Genomic DNA, 18,749 nt, shown 5'->3' with positions numbered 1-18,749 from the left:
TGAGACACATAAGGAGATATTAGGGCAGATGGCTGGAGGTAAATTTTAAGGAGTACCTTAAGAGGAGGAGGCAACTAAAGGCAAAGCTTCTTTTGGGTGGTAGAGGTCACAGGTTTGGAAGGTGCTGCCAAAGGACCCTTGTCAAGTTAAGTCTGTGCATCTTAAATAGATGTACACTGTTTCCAGTGTGTACTGGTGATGGAAGGTAGTGAAGGTTTAAGATGATAGATGTGTAGTATATTGCTAGACCTCTGTTGGGGAGGTACAAATAAAGTTAGTTCAATAAAGGTTGCCTGCAGCTGCGCATGTACCATTACTGTTAAGATACACGGATCAGACCCCAATTTATATTAGGAAACATGACGGGACCCCAACAATTTTTCAATTTGTAAACTGTAAGGAAAGGATACTTTGCTCCAGGAATGATTCCATGGACAACTAGGGATCTTTAAATTAAAACAAACTTTGGGCGGGATTCTCCGACCCCCCCCGCCGGATCGGAGAATCGCCCGGGGCCGGCACAAATCCGGCCCCCGCCGTGTCCCGAATTCTCCGCCGCCAGAGATTCAGCGGGGGTGGGAATCGCGCCCCGCCAGTCGGCTGGCCCCCCATGGCGATTCTCCGGCCCGCGATGGGCCAAAGTCCCGCCGCTGTCAACCCTCTCCCGCCGGCGTGGATTAAACCACCTACCTTACCGGCGGGAGCTGGCGGCGCGGGCGGGCGCCAGGGTCCTGAGGGGAGCGCGGGGCGATCTGACCCCAGGGGGTGCCCCCACGGTGGCCTGGCCCGCGATCGGGGCCCACCGATCGGCAAGTGGTCTGTGCCGTGGGGGCACTCTTTTTCTTCCGCCTTCACCATGGTCTTCACCATGGCGGAGGTGGAAATGACTCCCTCCCCTGCGCATGCGCCGGTATGACGTCAGCAGCCGCTAATGCACCGGCGCATGCGCGGACTTACGCCGGCCGCCGAAGTCCTTTCGGCCCCGATTGGCGTGGCGCCAAAGGCCGTTCACGCCAGCCCGATGGAGCGGGAACCACTCCGGCGCGGGCCTAGCCCCTCAATGTGAGGGCTTGGCTCCTAAAGGTGTGGAGACTTCCACACCTTTGAGGGGCCCGGCGCCGGAGTGGTTCATGCCACTCCAACACGCCGGGAACCCCGCCCCACCTGGTAGGGGAGAATCCCGGCCTTTAACCTTAACACAGGATTAATCCCATTAACAACCAAGGAGAAACAGCTTTTCAATAACAGTTAATCAGTTCTAAATAAAAATAACGAAAGGTCTTTGAACTTACTTTCCCATCTACTTCTAAAATTTCAATTAAGCAAAATCCACACACCCAGATCAAATAGAACATAGAACATAGAACAGTACAGCACAGAACAGGCCCTTCGGCCCTCGATGTTGATAAATGCCACTTATTGATAAAGTTTACATTCAATGGCTTACAGATTTATTCACAAAATCCTTGGGAGAGAAGCTTTCAGAAGTCAGCCTGAGAAACACACCTCCTTTCCTCAGAAAACCAGAGCAGAACTAAAAATGAAACTAAAAACAACAGAGGGCAGGGATGGGATAGACTTCAAATAGATCAGGCAACTCAAGATTGGGCAACCACAAGGTGTTCTGGGCCATTAGCAGCAGCAGAATTGCACTCAGCCACGATCTGTAACCTCATGGCCCAGCGTATCCCCCACTCTACCATTATCGCCAAACCAGGAGATCAATCAAGAGTGCAGTAGGGCATGCCAAGGGCAACATCAGGCATACCTCAAAATGATGTGCCAACGTGGTGAAGCTACAACACAGGACTACTTGCATTCCAAACAGCATATGGAGCATGCGATAAAGAGTGCTAAGTGATGCCACAAGCAACAGAACTGATCTAAGTATTGCAGTCCTGCCACATTCAGTCTTGAATGGTGGTGGACAACGAAACAACTCAGTGGAGTCACAGAATCATAGATGTTTACAGCATGGAAACAGGCCCTTCGGCCCAGCTTGTCCATGCCACCCAGTTTCTATCACTAAGCTAGTCCCACTTGCCTGCATTTGGCCCATATCCCTCTATACCCACCCTTCCCATTTAACTGTCTAACTGCTTTTTAAAAGACAAAATTGTACCTGCCTCTACCACTGCCTCTGGCAGCCCGTTCCAGATGCTCACCACCCTCTGTGTGAAAACATTTCCCCTCTGGTCTCTTTTGTATCTCTCTCCTCTCACTTTAAACCTATTACCTCTAGTTCTAGACTCATCTACCTTTGGGAAAAGATGTCGACTATCTACCTTATCGATGCTCCTCATTATTTTATAGACCTCTATAAGATCACCCCTAAGCCTCCTATGCTCCAGGGAAAAAAGTCCCAGCTTATCCAGCCTCTCCTTATAAGGAGGAAGCTCCACAAATATCGCGACCCTCTATAATGGGTGAGTCCAGCACGTCAGCACGCAACAATCTTCAGCCAGAAGTGCTGGGTGGATGATCTATTTTGTCATCCTCAGAAGACCCCAGCATCACAGATGTTGGTCCTCGGCTAATTCGATACACTCCATGTGATATCAAGAAACAACTGAAGACGCTGGATACCGTGAAGTCCGGCAATAGTACTGAACACTTGTGCTCCAGAACTTGCCGCACTCCTAGCCAAGCTGTTCCAGTAGAACTATAACACTGGCATCTATCCAGCAATGTGGAAAATTGCTCTGGTATGTCCTGTACACAAAAAACAGGACAAACCAACCCAACCAATTATCACCCCACGAGTCTACTCTTTTTCATCAGTAATATGAGGGAAGAGGTCATCAACAGTGCTATGAAGCAACACTTGCTTCACTGACGTTCAGTTTACGTTCCACCAAGGTCACTCAGCTCCTAATCGCAATGCAGTCTTGGTTAAAATATGAAGAAAAGACTGGCTTCCTGGGATGAGTTGAGAGTGACTGCCCTTGACATCAAGGCACAATTTAACAGTGTATGGCATCAAGCAAAACTGGAGTCAATGGGAATCGGGGGGAAATTCTCGGCTGGTTAGTCATACCTGGCACAAGGGAAGATAGTTGTGGTGGTTGGAGGTCGATCATCTCAGCTCCAGGACATCACTGCAAGAGTTCCTCAGGGTAGTGTCCTAGGCCCAACCATCCTCAGCTGCTTCATCAATGACTGCCCTTCTATCAGGTCAGAAGTGGAGATATTCACTGAAGAACAATGTTCAGCACCGTTCATGACTCCAGATACTTACTTACCAGTCCATGTCCAAATGCAGCAAGACCTGGACAATATTCTGGTTTGGGCTTAAAGTGGCAAGTTACATTTGTGTTACACAATGTCAGGCAATGACCATCTCCATCAAGAAAGAATCCGAACATCACCCATTCACAATTAATAACATTACCATCACTGAATCCCCCACTATCGACATACTTGGGGTTACCATTGACCAGGAACTGACAGTTCACTGAACTGAACATGAACCATATACATAGTGTGGTGACAAAGCAGGTCAGAGGCTAGGAATCCTTTGGTGACTAACTCACCTCTTGACTCCCCAAACCTGTCCAAGTCAGGAGTGTGATGGAATACTTGCCACTTGTCTAGATGAGTGGAACTCCAACAACACTCAAGACATTTGACACCATCCAGAACAAAGCAGCCCGCTTGATTGGCATCTCATTATATTCACTCTCTCCACCACTGATGCACAGTGGCTGCAGTGTGTACCAACTACAAAGTGCACTGCAGGAACTCTCCAATCCCTTCAACAGCACCTTCTAAACCCACAACCACTACCATCTAGAAGGATAAGGGCAGCAGACATGTGGGAACACCACCACCTTCAAGTTCCCTTTTTAATTTTTTTTAATCCCATTTTTAAGTTACAAAGCCACTGCTGAGTGGACAGGAATAGCCCTGAATCAATCTCATTGCTTGCTCCATAAACCAATTCAAATTCAAATTTGTCACTGTATCCAAATCCTGGAACTGCCTTCCTAACAGCACAGTGGGTGTACCTACACCACATGGAGTGCAGCAGATTAATAAGGCAAATCACCACCACCTTCTCAAGGGCAATTAGGGATGGGCAATAAATGCTGTCCTAGTCAGTGACGCCGGCATCCCAAGAATGGATAAAAAGAGAGGATGACCTGATCCAGTCTGGTGACTTTTCTACTTTAAGTACAACCAGCCTAACAATAACTTCTCTTTATCAATTTGTATCCCCACCAGTGTTTCAACTACCTTCTCCTTCGCTATGACTTTGGCAACATCCTCTTACTTGATAAGTCAGTTTCAAAGTACTCATTTAGTACCTTAGGCACACCCACTGCCTCTATGCATAAATCCCCTTTTTACTCCTTATCGGCCCAATCCTCCTTTTACTAATTATATGGCGATAGGAGACATTCGGGTTCCCTTCTCTTTCTGCTGCAAGTCTCTTCTCATACTCTCTTTGCTGCTTTTATTTAATTTCTCACTTCTATTCTGAGCTTTCTATTTTCAACCTGAACCCCACTTGTAGGGTGGGATTCTCCAACCTCCCAGCTGTGTGTTTCCCGGCGGTCGGAGGCAGCGCGCCGTTCGCTGTCGGTGGTATTCTCTGCTCCTGCCACTATCAATGGAAATTCCCATTGATGCCACCCCATTGATGCCATCAGGAAACCTGCGGGCAGGGGTGCGCTGCCGGCAGGACTAACGCGAATACTGCCGCCAGCGAACAGCTGGAGAATTCTGGATATAATTGGGCTGCATTCTCTGTTCCCCCAGCCGTGTGTTTCTCGACCCCACACCACTCACTGGGGATAGGATTACATCTTCCCGCTGCTTGTCAATGTGATTTCCCATTGTAACCATGCCACACCGCTGGGAAACCCACGGACGGGGACGCGTTGCAGGCGAGAATAATGAATCGTAATGACCTGAGAATTCTGGCCATTATCAATCAGACATCAGTCATATCCATCCTTTTTCTGCTCTCTCGCTCTCTATTGTCATCCAAATGGTTCTGGTCTTGTTTGTTAGCTTTCCCCTTGCTAGAATGTACCTGATGATTTATCTTCTCTTTAAAGTCAGCCCATTGTTCTCTTGACTTCTTGAGTTTTGTTGGAGCTGTAATCATCCAGTCGAGTGGAGTGAATTTGATCACACTCCTAACTTGTAGATGGTGAAAAGGCTTTAGGAGAGTGAGTAGGTGAGTTACTTACCACAGAATTCACAGCCCCTGACCTGCTCTTGTACCCACAGTGTTATATGTACCGGTTCATTTAAATTTCTGATCAATAGTAAGCCCCCAAATGGGGGATTCAGCGATGGCAATGAATATCAAGGGGAGATACTTAAATTTTCTCTTGTAGCAAACGGTCATTGTCTGCCACTTGTGTAGCACAAATGTTAGTTGCCACTTATCGGTCCAAGCCTGAATGTTGTCCAGGTCTTGCTGAATGCAGGCATGACCTGCCTCAGTATTCGAGGAAGAACAAATAGAACTGAACAATCTTCAGTGGACATCTCCACTTCTGACCTTATGATGGAGGGAAGGTCATTGATGAAGGAGCTAAAAATGTTTGGATCTCATGTTGTGTGGAATGCCTACAGCCATGTCCTTCCCTGAAATGATTTCCCCCCCAACAACCACAACCATCTTCCTTTATGCTAGGTATGACTCCAATCAATGGAACCTTTCCATCTGATTCTCATTGGCGTCAATTTTGCCAGGGCTCCTCGATGGCACGCTTGGTCAAATTGTGCCTTAAGGTCAAGGGCAGTCACTGTCACCTCACCTCTGATAATTTGCACCTTTGTCCATGTTTAGATTAAGGCTATAATGAGGTCAGGAGTTGAGTGGTCCTAGTGGAACCCAAAGTGAACATCAGTGAATAAGTATCGCTTGATAGTACTGTCAATGACAACTACTACCACTTTGCTGATGATTAAGAGTAAGCTAATGGGGCGGTAATTGAAAGATTAAATTTGTCCTGCTTTTTGTGGACAGGACATCATTGAATCGTAGAATCCCTACAGTGCAAAAGTAGGCAATTTGGTCCACCGAGTCTGCACCGACCCTCTGAAAGAACACCTTACCGAGGCCCATGCACCCACCCTATCCCTTTAACCCAGTAACCGTATCTTTCTTTTGGACACTAAGGGGCAATTCATCATGGCCAATTACCTAACCTGCACAAATTTGGACTGTGGGAGGAAACCAGAGCACCCAGAGGAAACCCACGCAGACACGGGGAGGATGTACAAACTCAACAGAGTGACCCAAGGCAGGAATTGAACCCAGCTCCCTGACGCTGTGAGGCGCTGTGAGATATACCTGACAATTGTCTACATTGCCAGGTAGATGCCAGTATTGTAGCTGTACTGGAACAGCTGGGCTAGTTGAGCATGTTTTAATTCCTGTGTTTCAGCTTCACCATGTTGGAATCTCATTATTATACATGCCTGGTGCTGCCCTTGTCATGTTCTCCTGCACTCCTCATTGTACCAAAGTTGATCCCTTGGCTTGGTGATGATGGTAAAATGAGGAAATGCTCAGCTGCGAGATTACCTATTGTGGTGGAGTTGCTGTGCCACATGGAGTGCAGCGGTTTAAGAAGGTGGCTCACCACCACCTTCTCAAGGAAAATTATGGATGGACAATAAACGGCAGCCTTGCGAGTGACGCCCACATTCCACAAACAAATAAAAAAATTGCTGCTGCTGTTTACCAAGAGAGCCTCATAGATTCCCAGCTTTGATCTGTTAGAACTGATCTGCGTCTATCCTATGTAGCACATTCATAGTACCACACAACACAATAGAGGGTATCCTCAGTGTGAAGATGGGACTGCTGCTCGACAAGGAGTCTGCGTTGATCTTTCCTACCAATACTGCCATGAACTGATGCATCTGCAACAGTTAGGATGGTGAGGAAGAGGTCAAGTAGGCTTTTCCTTGGTGTTGTTTTCCTCACCACTTGCTGAAAGTCATGTCCGGCAGGTTCGTCCTTCAGGACTGGGTCAGCTCAGGCAGTAGTGGTGCGACTGGAGTCACTCTCGGACAGAGTACGTTTTGCTCCCTTGCTGCCCTGAGTGGCTCGTTCAAGTAAGTGTTCAAAGTGAAAGAGCACCGGTTATGGAGATAGGGAGGCATGAGGCCATGGAGGGATTTGAAAACGAGGATGAGAATTTAGAAATGTTAGCATTGCTTCCCCGTGGGCCAGTATAGGCCAGTGAGCACAGCCGTGATGGGTGAATGGGACATTGTGCCCAAAAGAACACGGGCACCAGAGATGACCTCAAGTTTATAGAGGGCAAAATGTGAGAAGCCGGCTGGGAGATTCCTGGAGCCAGCCTGAGCAATTTACAGCCCTCGCTCTTCAAATTCACTTCAATTCCCGCAGCCATTTGGCTCGCGTGCGCTGTTTGGTAGAAAGATAGGTGTGAAAGTGCCCATGACGTTCAACAGTCATGGGCTCCATGAGATAGAGAACCTGAATTTCAGTATTCAGGCCTCCCTTCACTTTGTACCACATTTGAATGTCACACAGTTTAAGGTTCCCTGTTAGAGAAACTCAATAACGAACAGAAGACTTTGAATATAATCCACACATCCCAGTGGCGCAGCATTTGGAGCTCACCAGATTTCACCACCTGTAACTCTTTGCTGGGTTACAATCCATGGAGTCATCTCCTCATTAGCTGCTATGTGACCATTTGGTATGCCTTGTTATTGTAAAGGCAATCTCAAAGCTTAATCTACGACTTTGTTTCCTCCTGTAATAACTCCAAGAGGCGCGGACTGAAAGACCAAACTGGTTTATTTTTAAATGAAAATAAAGCCACTACTACGGCAAACAAAACAAATGTCCCAGTCCAGGGCTATTGGGAGCGACAATAATTGCATTATTAATGTAAGCCTACTTGTGACAATAATAAAGATAATGATAAGAAAAAGATGTGTAGCTTAGGTGGATTGGTCATGCTAAATTGCCCCTTAGTGTCCACGGTGTGCAGGTTAGGTTGCGGGGATAGGATGGGGTGGGTGGGTGAGTGGGCCCAGATAGAGTGTTCTTTTGGAGGATCAGTGTTGACTCAATGGTCCAAATGGCCTCCATCTGCACTGTAGGGATTCTATGATTTACAAAATTGCACAAAAATGCCTTTTGCAAAACTTGGGGCAAATCCCAAACTAACACACTCAGAGAGGAATGAGTTGGGGAGGGGTATGCTTTCAAATAACAGCATTCAGTCTTTCCACCTTTATCCTGCTGGAATTCCATTGATCACCATTTCAACTGCTCACTAAAGTGTAATGGCTGAAGCACCTACCAGAATCAGGCAAGCACCTCAATTTATACTAAAATGAGTGCTGGTTATGTCAGTGCGACAGTGATTGGATTTAATTCACCATAACTTTCCAGCCAGGTGGAAGCAGGTCAACAGCAGGAGGTGGCAGGTTGTGGGAGCGAGGGGGAGTAAATAAGTCATACTCCTCCAGCCATCGATATCAAGGAACTCTCATTCCTCTTGTCTCCCTCAAGCCCATCCTGAAACCTTCTCCCCGCCACTTACCTGCTCGCTGGCAGACCTTCCATTGCTGCCGGGCAGCTCGAGACCCCCTGCTGGCCAGCTGCAGACATTCCATCTGCTTCAAGCAGATAGCTGACCAGTGACATTTATTGAGGTCCAGGAACTAAACTAGCCAGGCCCAGACATCTGAGTCGTCGAGTGTGTTTCACACTCATTCCCTCTTCTTGCCTGCCTGAACCTGCTGGGAGTTAAAGTAGACACCTAGAAAATTGGAAAATCAGAAAATTTCCTGTTCATTCAAATGCCACTGCTGGACTTGATTTATGCATAAAACTGATGGAGACGCCTCTCTGACTATTGTCATTTTTGAAAGAAATGAAGAACCTCGAGCAGGATTCTGCGACCCTGCGCCGGGTCAGAGAATCGCTGTGGGGTGGGCGCGAATCACGCAATGCCGATTCTCCGGTCATGCGGCGCCGGTCGGGGGCCACTCAACCCCCCCCACCCCAGCGATTCTCCACGCACGATGGGCCAAATGCCCGCCGAGTTCGGCCGAGTCCCACCAGCGTCTTTCACGTGTGGTCCTACCCGGCGGGTCCTCGGCTTTCATGCTGTGGGGGCCATCTTGGTGGGGGGGTAGTGGGGATCCGACTCCGGGGGGGGCCTCCGCGGTGGCCTGGCCCGCCATCGGGGCCTACCGATCGGCGGGCGGGCTTATCCCGGGGGGTGGGGCCGATGTTCCTCCGCGTCGGTCCCCTGTAGGGCTCCGCCATGTTGCTTCGGGGCCGGCGCGGAAAGGCAACCCACGTGTATGAGGGAACTCACGCCAGCCGTGCTGGCGCCCATATCGGCAGCTGGAGCTACATGAGGCGCTCCAGTGCCTTGCTGGCCCCCTGTGCGGCGCAGGATCAATGATCCTAGGGGCCAGATGACATTGTCGCAAAACACTCCGGCGTTTACGGCGGCGTCAACACTTAGCCCCAGGACCGGAGAATCCCGCCCTTATCTGTTTCATAAATAGATTAATCTGTGATCTTTTCATTATCCCAGCTTGAAGACAATGACCCAGTACAATCCTATCAATTGGGCACCGCTTTCTTGTCCTGGTCTGCTTGCAGCGACACAACATCTTTGGGGTCTCCTGATGGTGCTATAGTATCTTTATTTGAAATACATTTTATTCCAAACACAGATACAAACAGCTAATAACAATTCAAAATAAACATGTTTGTCAATTTTCCCTCTTTTTCACCCTTAAACCCCCTTAAACACCCCCCCCCCCCCCCGCCCCCCCTCCCCCCCCACGTCAACCAGCCACGACCACTGGCGGTGCTGCCGTCCACCAACTTAGTAAAATCTGTCACCGGACAATCAGAGACGTAAAGGTGACAGCATCGGCCCCCTTTCCCTCCAGCAGCCCGTCAAGTCTGAAACCCCAAAAATTGCCACCAAAGGACACAACATCATCTTGACCCTTACTATCCCAGACAGAGTCTCAAACACCGCCACCCAGAAATTCTCCAGCTTCGCACACCCCAGAACATATGAGGGTGGCTCACCTGCCCCCTCCCACGCCTCTCGCATACATCCTCTATTCCTGGAAAATCCCACTCATCTGGGTCTGTGTCGTATGGACCCTGTGTACCACCTTGAACTGTATATGCTCTTCCTCACACATGAGGAGGTCAAGTTGACCCGATGCATTATTTCACTCCAGACCTCCACCCAAACCCGATCCCCAGCTATTCCTTCCACTTCCGCTTAATCCCTTCCAGTAGTGCATTCTCCTTCCCCCCCCCCCCCCCCCCCAACTACCCATATATGTCCCCGATCCTCCCTCCCCCCCCTTCCCCACCCCCAATCTGGCACCAACAACTTTTCCAACAGCGTATACTCCAGTCACCAAGGAAGCGAGGATAAATCCCTCCGTGAAATGTCCCTCACCTGCAAGTATCTAAACTCACTCCCCCTCGGCAACTCAAACTTATCCTGCAGTTGCTCTAACTCCGAAAACGTCCCCTCTACATACAGGTCCCTTATCCGCTCTATATCTTCACCATGCCAGCTTCCATACATTGCATCCATTCCTCCGCGCCTAAACCTATGGTTCCCCCATATTGGTGCCAATGCTGACAGTCCAAGCTTAAAATGCCACCTCAACTGGTTCCAAATTTTGATTGATGACGCCACAATGGGACTGCTCGTGTAGCGTCCCAAAGAGGACGGTAGTGGAGCTATCGCCAGGGCCCTCAAACTTGTCCTCCTGCAGAAGGCCTCCTCCGCCCGCATCCATTGTGACCGCCACCACCCCCCTCCCCATCATCTCACCTTCTCAGTATTTGCCGCCCAATACTAATGCCACAGGGTTTGGGAGCACCAGCCTGGCCAACGACACCCTTTGCTCTCTATGCCACCCTCTCACAATCTCCTGCTACTCATTCGAAGCTCAGAGCACAATCATAAAGGCTCAATAGCCAACGCAAATAACAGAGACAACGGGCATCCCTGCCTTGCCTCCTATGCAACCTAAAATACCCTGAATTCATCACATTTGTCCACACACTCGCCATGGGAGATGCATATAACTGTACCCATGCAACGAACGTTGGTTCAAACCCAAACCTCCTAAGAATCTTGAACAAGTACCGCCGCTGAACCCAATTAAAGGCCTTCTTTACATCCATTGATATGGTCCCCTCCGGCACTCTACTCCGCAATGAGGTCTTAACCGCAATCAATAATCTCCTGATGTTATTTGACATCTGCCGCCCATTAACAAACCCCATCTGATCCACAGAACCCTCCAATCACCTCGCCACAGCTTAGCCAATACCTTCACATCCGTATTCAATAATGATTTGGGCCTGTAAGACCCACACTCCATTGGATTCTTACCCGTCTTTGAGATCAAGGAGGTAGAAGCCTATGTCAGCGTAGCTGGCCACTACCTCCTCACCAATGATTCATTAAACACACTCAAAAGATGAGGTGCCAACTCCGCCAAAAACAGCTTATAAAATTCAACCAGAAAGCCATCCAGCCCCAGCGCCATCCCCATTGCATCAACCCCATGTACTCTTGCAGGCCCAATAATGCCTTTGATGCCTGTCTCTTCTCCTCGTCCATCTCTGGAAACACCAGCCCATCCCATATCTACGTTCTCCCCCGAGATCCACACAAGCCCCGGTAAAAGGCCTGAAATGTCTCATTGATTTTCTCTCAGCGCCGTCACCAACCAGCCCCCTGCCGCCCTCACCTGCGCAATTTCCCCTTCCGCTGCCTGCCGCAGGGAGGTTCCTTGACTGATGAAATGCTGCAGGTGGTTCCTGTATTATCTATGAATATGTTACACCATCACTTCCAGTCTTCACTTCCTCTCATATTTCATACATTACAAAAGTACAACCCTTCAAAAGTACTTGGTTACCTATCAAGTGCTTTGGAACGTCCTGAGGTTGTGAAAGGCGCTATATAAATGCGATTCTTAGGGCAGCACAGTGGCGCAGTGGTTAGCACTGCTGCCTTACGGCGCCGAGGTCCCAGGTTCGATCTCAGCCCTGGGTCACTGTCCGTGTGGAGTTTGCACATTCTCCCCGTGTCTGCGTGAGTCTCACCCCCACAACCAAAAAGATGTGCAGGGTAGGTGGATTGACGATGCTAAATTGCCCCTTAATTGGAAAAAATGATGGGGTACTCTAAATTTACTTTAAAAGATAAATTAAAATTTAGAAAAATAAATAAAATAAACGTGATTCTTTCTTATCGTGTAGTCATGTCTATTATGTACGAGTTACAGACATGATTTTCAATTGGATTTATGCCAACTGTTTGGCATAGCTCCAGGAGGCAAGGCAAGAGGTCACTCCTGGCATTGCTATGCCAGCCCTGCACTCTCCTCATTGAGTCTAAGATTTTCAGTCATGCATGGCAAGAACATAAGGCCCAATATGGCTGCTCACAGTCTAATCGGGCACAAATAATGAACACGCACCATCAGACTTCTTTCCCATAATTTGCATTTGAAGAGTGCTGGTGTAGACCTTGGCCTCCAGGATTGTTAAGACAGCAGGGAAAGCCTTTGAAAATTGAAGCCAGTGCCATAGCCTGCACCAGTGATCACAGGACAAATCCTTGTCTTGTTTTAGGTAAGGCTGGTTTTCCTTTCCTTACCTGTCTGATCCTGTGGCTGCCAGATAATGGATGCTAATGTACAATTCTTACCCTGGTCATCTTCCATCCATTGCCAGGCATGCTTGCAAGGGCCTCGCCTAAAATATTCTAAACTTGATCCCATAAAATTCCCTGGGTTAGGCTGATGAAGAGCAGATACCAAGGATGCCACATGGGATTCCGCCAGGATTATATAAAAGCCAAAATACCTGTCTGACACATCCAAATCTGACCATTGCCAATAACCTATCAAATGGGGAGGCGGTGGTATTGTCACCATACTAGTAATCCAGAGACCCAGGGTAATGATCTGGGGACCCAGGTTCGAATCCCACCATGGCAGGTGTTGGAATTTAAACTGAATGAAACGTCTGCAATGAAAAGTATAACAATAACCATGTTATCATAAAAACCCATCTAGTTCACAGGAAATCTGCCAGCCTTACCTGGTCTGGCCTACATGTGACTCCAGACCCATAGCAATGTGGTTGACGACTAAATGCCCTCTGAAATGCCCTAACAAGCCACTTAGTTGTATTAAACCACAAGAAAACACAAAAAAGGATTGAAACTGTATGGACCGCCCGGCATCGACCCAGGCAACAGCAAACTCATCCCTGTCAACCCTGCAAAGGCCTCCTTACTAGTACCTGGGGTCTTGTGTCAAAGTTGGGAGAGCTGTCTCACAGACTAGTCAAGCAACAGCCTGACATAGTAATACTCACAGAATCATACCTTACAATGTCTCAGACACTACTATCACCATTCCTGGGTATGTCCTGTCTCACCAGCAAGACAAACACAGCAGAGGTGGCAGCACAGTGATATAGAGTCGAAGATGTCATGGGAGTCTTCATCATTGGCTTTGGACCCCATGAAGTCTCATGCCTTCAGGGGAAACAAGGCCAAGGAAACCTCCTGCTGATTACCAGTCAGCCACCATCAGCTAATGAATCAGCCCTCCTCCATGTTGAATACCACTTGGAGGAAGCACTGTTGGCGGCAAGGGTGCAGAAAATTTTCTGGGTGGGGGACTTCAAAGTTCATCACCAAGAGTGGCTCCGTAGTACCACCACAGACCGAGCTGGCTGGGTCCTAAAGGACATAGCTGCTAGACTGAGACTGCGGCAGGTGGTGAGGGAATCAACAAGAGGGAAAAACATACTTGACCTCATCCTCACCAACCTGCCTGCTGCAGATGCATCTGTCCATGACAGTATCAGTAAAAATGATCGCCGCACGTCCTTGTGGAGACAAAGTCCAGTCTTCACATTGAGGATACCCTCCATCATGTTGTGTGGTACTACCACCGTGCTCAATGGGATAGACTTCGAACAGATCTAGCAACTCAAGATATGGCATCCATGAGGCTCTGTGGGCCATCAGCAGCAGCAGAATTGTATTCAACCAGAATCTGCAAACTCATGGCCTGACATATCCCCCACTCTGCCATCACCACCAAGCGAGGGGATCAACCCTGGTTCAATGAAGATTGCAGGAGGGCTTACCAGGAGCAACACCAGGCATACCGAAAAATTAGATGTCAACCTGGTGAAGCTACAACACAGGACTACTTGTGTGCCAAACAACATAAGCAGCAAGTAATAGACAGAGCTAAGCAATTTCATAATAAACACATCAGATCTAAGCTCTGCAGTCCTGCCACATCCAGTGAATGGTGGACAAATAAACAATTCACTGGAAGAGGAGTCTCCATGAATATCTCCATCCTCAATGATGGAGGAGCCCAGCACATATGTGCAAAAGGCAGGGCCGAGGCATCCGCACCAATCTTCAGTCAGTAGTGCCAAGTGGATGATCCATCTCGGTCTTCTCCGGAGGTCCCCAGCATCACAGTCGTCAGTCTTCAGCCAATATGATTTACTCCACATGATATCAAGAAATGGCTGAAGGCATTGGATACTGCAAAGGCCCAAACAATATTCCGGCAATAATACTGAAGACTTGTGCTCCAAGACTTGCCTCACCTCTAGTCAAGCTGTTCCAGTACAACTACAACGCTGGCATCTATCCAGCAATGTGGAAAATTGCCCAGGTGTGTCCTGTACACAAGAAACAAGACAAATCCAACCCAGCCAATTACTGCCCTATCAGTCTACTCTCCAGCGTCTTCAAATAAATGGAAGGGGTCATCAACAGTGCTATCAAAGTGGCATTTACTCTGCAATAACCTGCTCACGGAGGCTCAGTTTGGGTTCCGCCAGGATCACTCAGCTCTTGACCTCATTACAGCCTTGGTTCAAACATGGACAAAAGACCTGAATACCAAAGGTTAAGTGATAGTGACCGCCCTTGACATCAAAGCAGCATTTGATCGAGTATGGCATCAAGGAGCCCTAGCAAAACTGGAGTCAATGAGAATCAGGAGGAATATTCTCTGCTGGTTGGAGTCATACACAAAGGCTGGGGTGGTTGGAGGTCAATCATCTCAGCTCCAGACCTCCCTTCCATCCTAAGGTCAGAAGTAGGATGTTTGCGGTTGACTGCACAATGTTCAGCACCGTTCGCGACTCCTCAGATACTGAAGCAGTTCATGGCCAAATACAGATAGTCCTGGACAATATCCAGGCTTGGGCTGGCAAGTGGCAAGTAACATTCAAGCCACACAAGTGTCAGGCAAAGATCATCTCCTATAAGAGAGGATCTAACCACTGCCCCTTGACATTCAATGGCATTACCATAACTGAATCTCCCAACCTGGGGTTTACCATTAACAAGAAACTGAACTGGATTAGCCACATTAATACTATGGTTACCAAAGCAGGTCAAAGGCTAGGCGATTACCTCCCCTCCTGCCCCCCAAAACCTGTCCACCATTTACAAGGCATAAGTCATGAGTGTAATGGAATACTCTCCACTTGCCTAGGTGAGTGCAGCTCCAGCAGTGCTCAAGAAACTTGACACCATCCAGGACAAAAAAGTCCACTTGATTGCTACTCTTCCACAAATATTCAAACCCTCCACTGCCGATGAACAGTGGCAGCCATGTGTCCCATCCACAGTGTACCAGTAACTCACCAAGGTTCCTTAGACGGCAACTTCCAAACCCACAACCACTGCCATCTAGAAGGTCAAGAGTAACAGATACCTGGGAACCCCACCACCTGGAAGTTCCCTTCCAAGCCATTGACCACCTTGACTTGAAAATATATCGCCGTTCTTTCACTGTGGCTGCGACAGCATCCTGGACCCCTTCCCAATAGTACTGTGGATGCAGCTGCACCTCAAGGTCTGCAGTGGTTCAGGAAGGCAGCTCACCACCACCTTTTGAAGGGCAACTAAGGGATGGGCAATAAATGCTGGCCTAACCAGTGATGCCAACAGCCTTTCAATTAGTTTTTTTTTACAAGAGGAGGCGTGATTTCATTTTATGCATGGCTAGTTTTACTTTGGTGGATAATACTGAACATTAAAATGAAATAGCCATAGCCCCTGATGACCATAGGCTGATTTCCCCTTTGATGGGGAGAGCTGACTGATGGTAATTTAACCTGAGGATGACCACACCTCAGGCAGGAGGTATGGTTGAGAAGGCAGGCCTTCATGAATAACCTTAGCCCATGTGGGCATTGAACCCACACTCGGCCTCAGTTACAAACCTGTTGTCCAGCCAACTGAGCTAAACCAGCTATTAAAATAGATTTTGTGTACAATAAAACATTACACTTAAAAGAAATCCATCCATTTGTTCCTAAATTCTTGAGAAATCTTATTAATGGGCCAGGATCAACTGACCATATCATTTTATGAAGTAAGGAGTTAAACAATTTTGAATGGTTTGAAATCGCTATTTTGGTAGCTGCTGAAGTGATTTATACCCTACAAAATCCTTCTGTTTCTCTCTTAATGAGATGTTAAAAGAAATCAGAAATCCAGCTATTTTGGCTTCCAAACTTGTCTGATCGGGTTATCAGGTCACATATTGTGTATATTTATTCTCATTGCAGTTAAATGTTTTGGCCAAAATTCTTTAAAATTTCGTAGGGAATAAAATCTGTTGACCCCATGAGGAAAGTTCTAACTTGTAACAAGGAACAAGACTAAAACATGGAAGCAAAATTACTCGGAAGGGCAAAAAAAGTTATGTTGCTCATGATGATATAGTAAGTAATCACTTCCTCTCATGCCATCATACTGATGAATCATGATTAAGATTTCCCGCGAGGGTCTTTAAAAGAAACAAAAGAACATTCTGCATTTGCAAAGCATCTTTCATGACCTCACCACTTTACATCCAATGATGTGTAGCCATTGCTGATATATGGGCAAAGCGGCAGCCAATTTACACACAGGAAGCTCCGACATACAACAACTTGATAATGAGCACACAATATAACCGGGATTCTCCGCTGTGGGTCCGCCCCGCTACCACTTCAAGCAAGGGCGGAGAATTCAATGGGATTTCCCATTGAAGCCCCCCAGGTCGCTGGGAAACCCGTGGGCAGCTCAGGGATGGACATAGGTCAGAACACCAAGGAGAGAACTCCCCTCCTCATTTTCAGAATATTACCTTTTGCAGACACTCAAGAGGCAGAGAGGGCCTTGGCTTAAAGACACAGTCAGAAATGAAAATGCAGCACTCCCACCGCACTGCACTGGAGCATCGTTTAGATTATGTTAACACACCTCTGAACGGGGATTTGAAGCATCAATGTCTTAAAGCTCAGGAGTGAGTTTGTGTCCAAGTGAGCCACAGCTGGGCAGCATGGTGCACAGTGGTTAGCATTGCTGCCTGTGGCACTGAGGACCCGGGTTCAAATCCCGGGCCTGGTCGTTATGCATGTGGAGTTTGCACATTCTCCCCATGTCTGCGTGGGTTTCAGCCCCACAACCCAAAGATGTGCAAATTAGGTGGATTGGCCATGCTAAATTGCCCCTTAATTGGGAAAAATAACTGAGTACTCTAAATTTATTTGGGGAAAAAAGGGAGCCAGAGCTGAAGGCCTAACAAAAAGGAATAAATCAAGAAAAGGGCCATTTATTCCATCAAGCCTATTTTTTCTGCAAGGCATGTGTGATCATTCTTGCATTAGCCACATAACCCTTTTTTATTCTTGTGGTTGAGGTGGACAACATTGCATGTATTGCACATCCTGATGGTGCCAGTTTCTCCTTTTATTGCCACTGCCAGAAGGTCTGAGTGAGTCGCCAGGCCACTTTGAAGGGGTATTAATATTCGACCACAGAGTTGGTTTTCGGCCACTCACTGACTTGGCAAATGCATGGGTTCCCTCCCCCTTCCCTGAAGGGCATTACCGCTTTGATGGTGCCCCAGGAATGAGCACTCCAGGATTCTGAACGGATGAGGACACCGTCTCTTTAAGAGATCTCACAGGGAGGAAGCCAGGTTACAGTGCACCCAACAAGCAAAAGTGGCACAAGACTGCAGTCACTGTCAAATCAAAGCTGCCCGTGTCACCATGGGTGGGATCCTCCATGATCCCAGCTTTCCATTCCCGATCACTGCGCCCTTAATAACGTTTCATTTACTCACCGATGAATAAGATGGGGAAAGTGATGAAGAGGAGAAAGACATGAGGGACGAGATTGAGGGCATCCACGAAGCAGCCGTTGTTCAGGACTCCCTTGTCGACATTGTACGCGTCGGCTGTGTCATTCCCACAGAAAGTCGGGGCCATGTCTTTGATCAGCAGCCCTCGGGGGTAACAGTCCTCCAGTCAACCCGCGATCCTCAAGTCATTCATACCCCGTTAGTGCAGAGATTACAAGGCAGCTGAGCCCCAGTGTTTATATAGGCATAGTCCAGGATGACGTGAGGGGGAAACAGACACAGAGTGCCTCGCCCCCTCCTGGAGTGAACACACACACACACACACTGGTCCCATCCAAAGAAAAAACCTATTGCAAACATACACAATATTCGACAGCAATTATCTATGTGTAAGTCTGCTCGATCTTTGATTATTTTATTGCTTTGCAAACAATTGCAGAAAAGTCTCGCCTATTTGTCCGATCTACTAGGAAGTTCCATACAGCACTCCTTCCTGTACCGAATTTAAATAGCTCGGTGATAATACTTTGTCACTG

At 47.9% G+C, this 18,749-nt stretch overlaps 1 protein-coding gene across 1 annotated transcript in view; it reads right to left on the bottom strand.

The window, feature by feature from the left end:
* Nucleotides 1-18,453, bottom strand: part of LOC119973277 (ATP-binding cassette sub-family C member 9-like) — a 235,589-nt gene extending 217,136 nt beyond the window's left edge. Inside the window, exon 1 of the mRNA XM_038811061.1 lies at nt 18,196-18,453. Coding sequence (XP_038666989.1) covers nt 18,196-18,340 — 145 coding nt within the window. The 5' untranslated portion in view covers nt 18,341-18,453. The remainder of the gene's footprint in view (nt 1-18,195) is intronic.
* Between the last annotated feature and the right edge of the window lie 296 nt (nt 18,454-18,749).

Source organism: Scyliorhinus canicula, chromosome 11, assembly GCF_902713615.1.
Source record: "Scyliorhinus canicula chromosome 11, sScyCan1.1, whole genome shotgun sequence".
NCBI lineage: Eukaryota > Metazoa > Chordata > Chondrichthyes > Carcharhiniformes > Scyliorhinidae > Scyliorhinus > Scyliorhinus canicula.
This window is presented reverse-complemented; position numbering and strand designations above follow the sequence as displayed.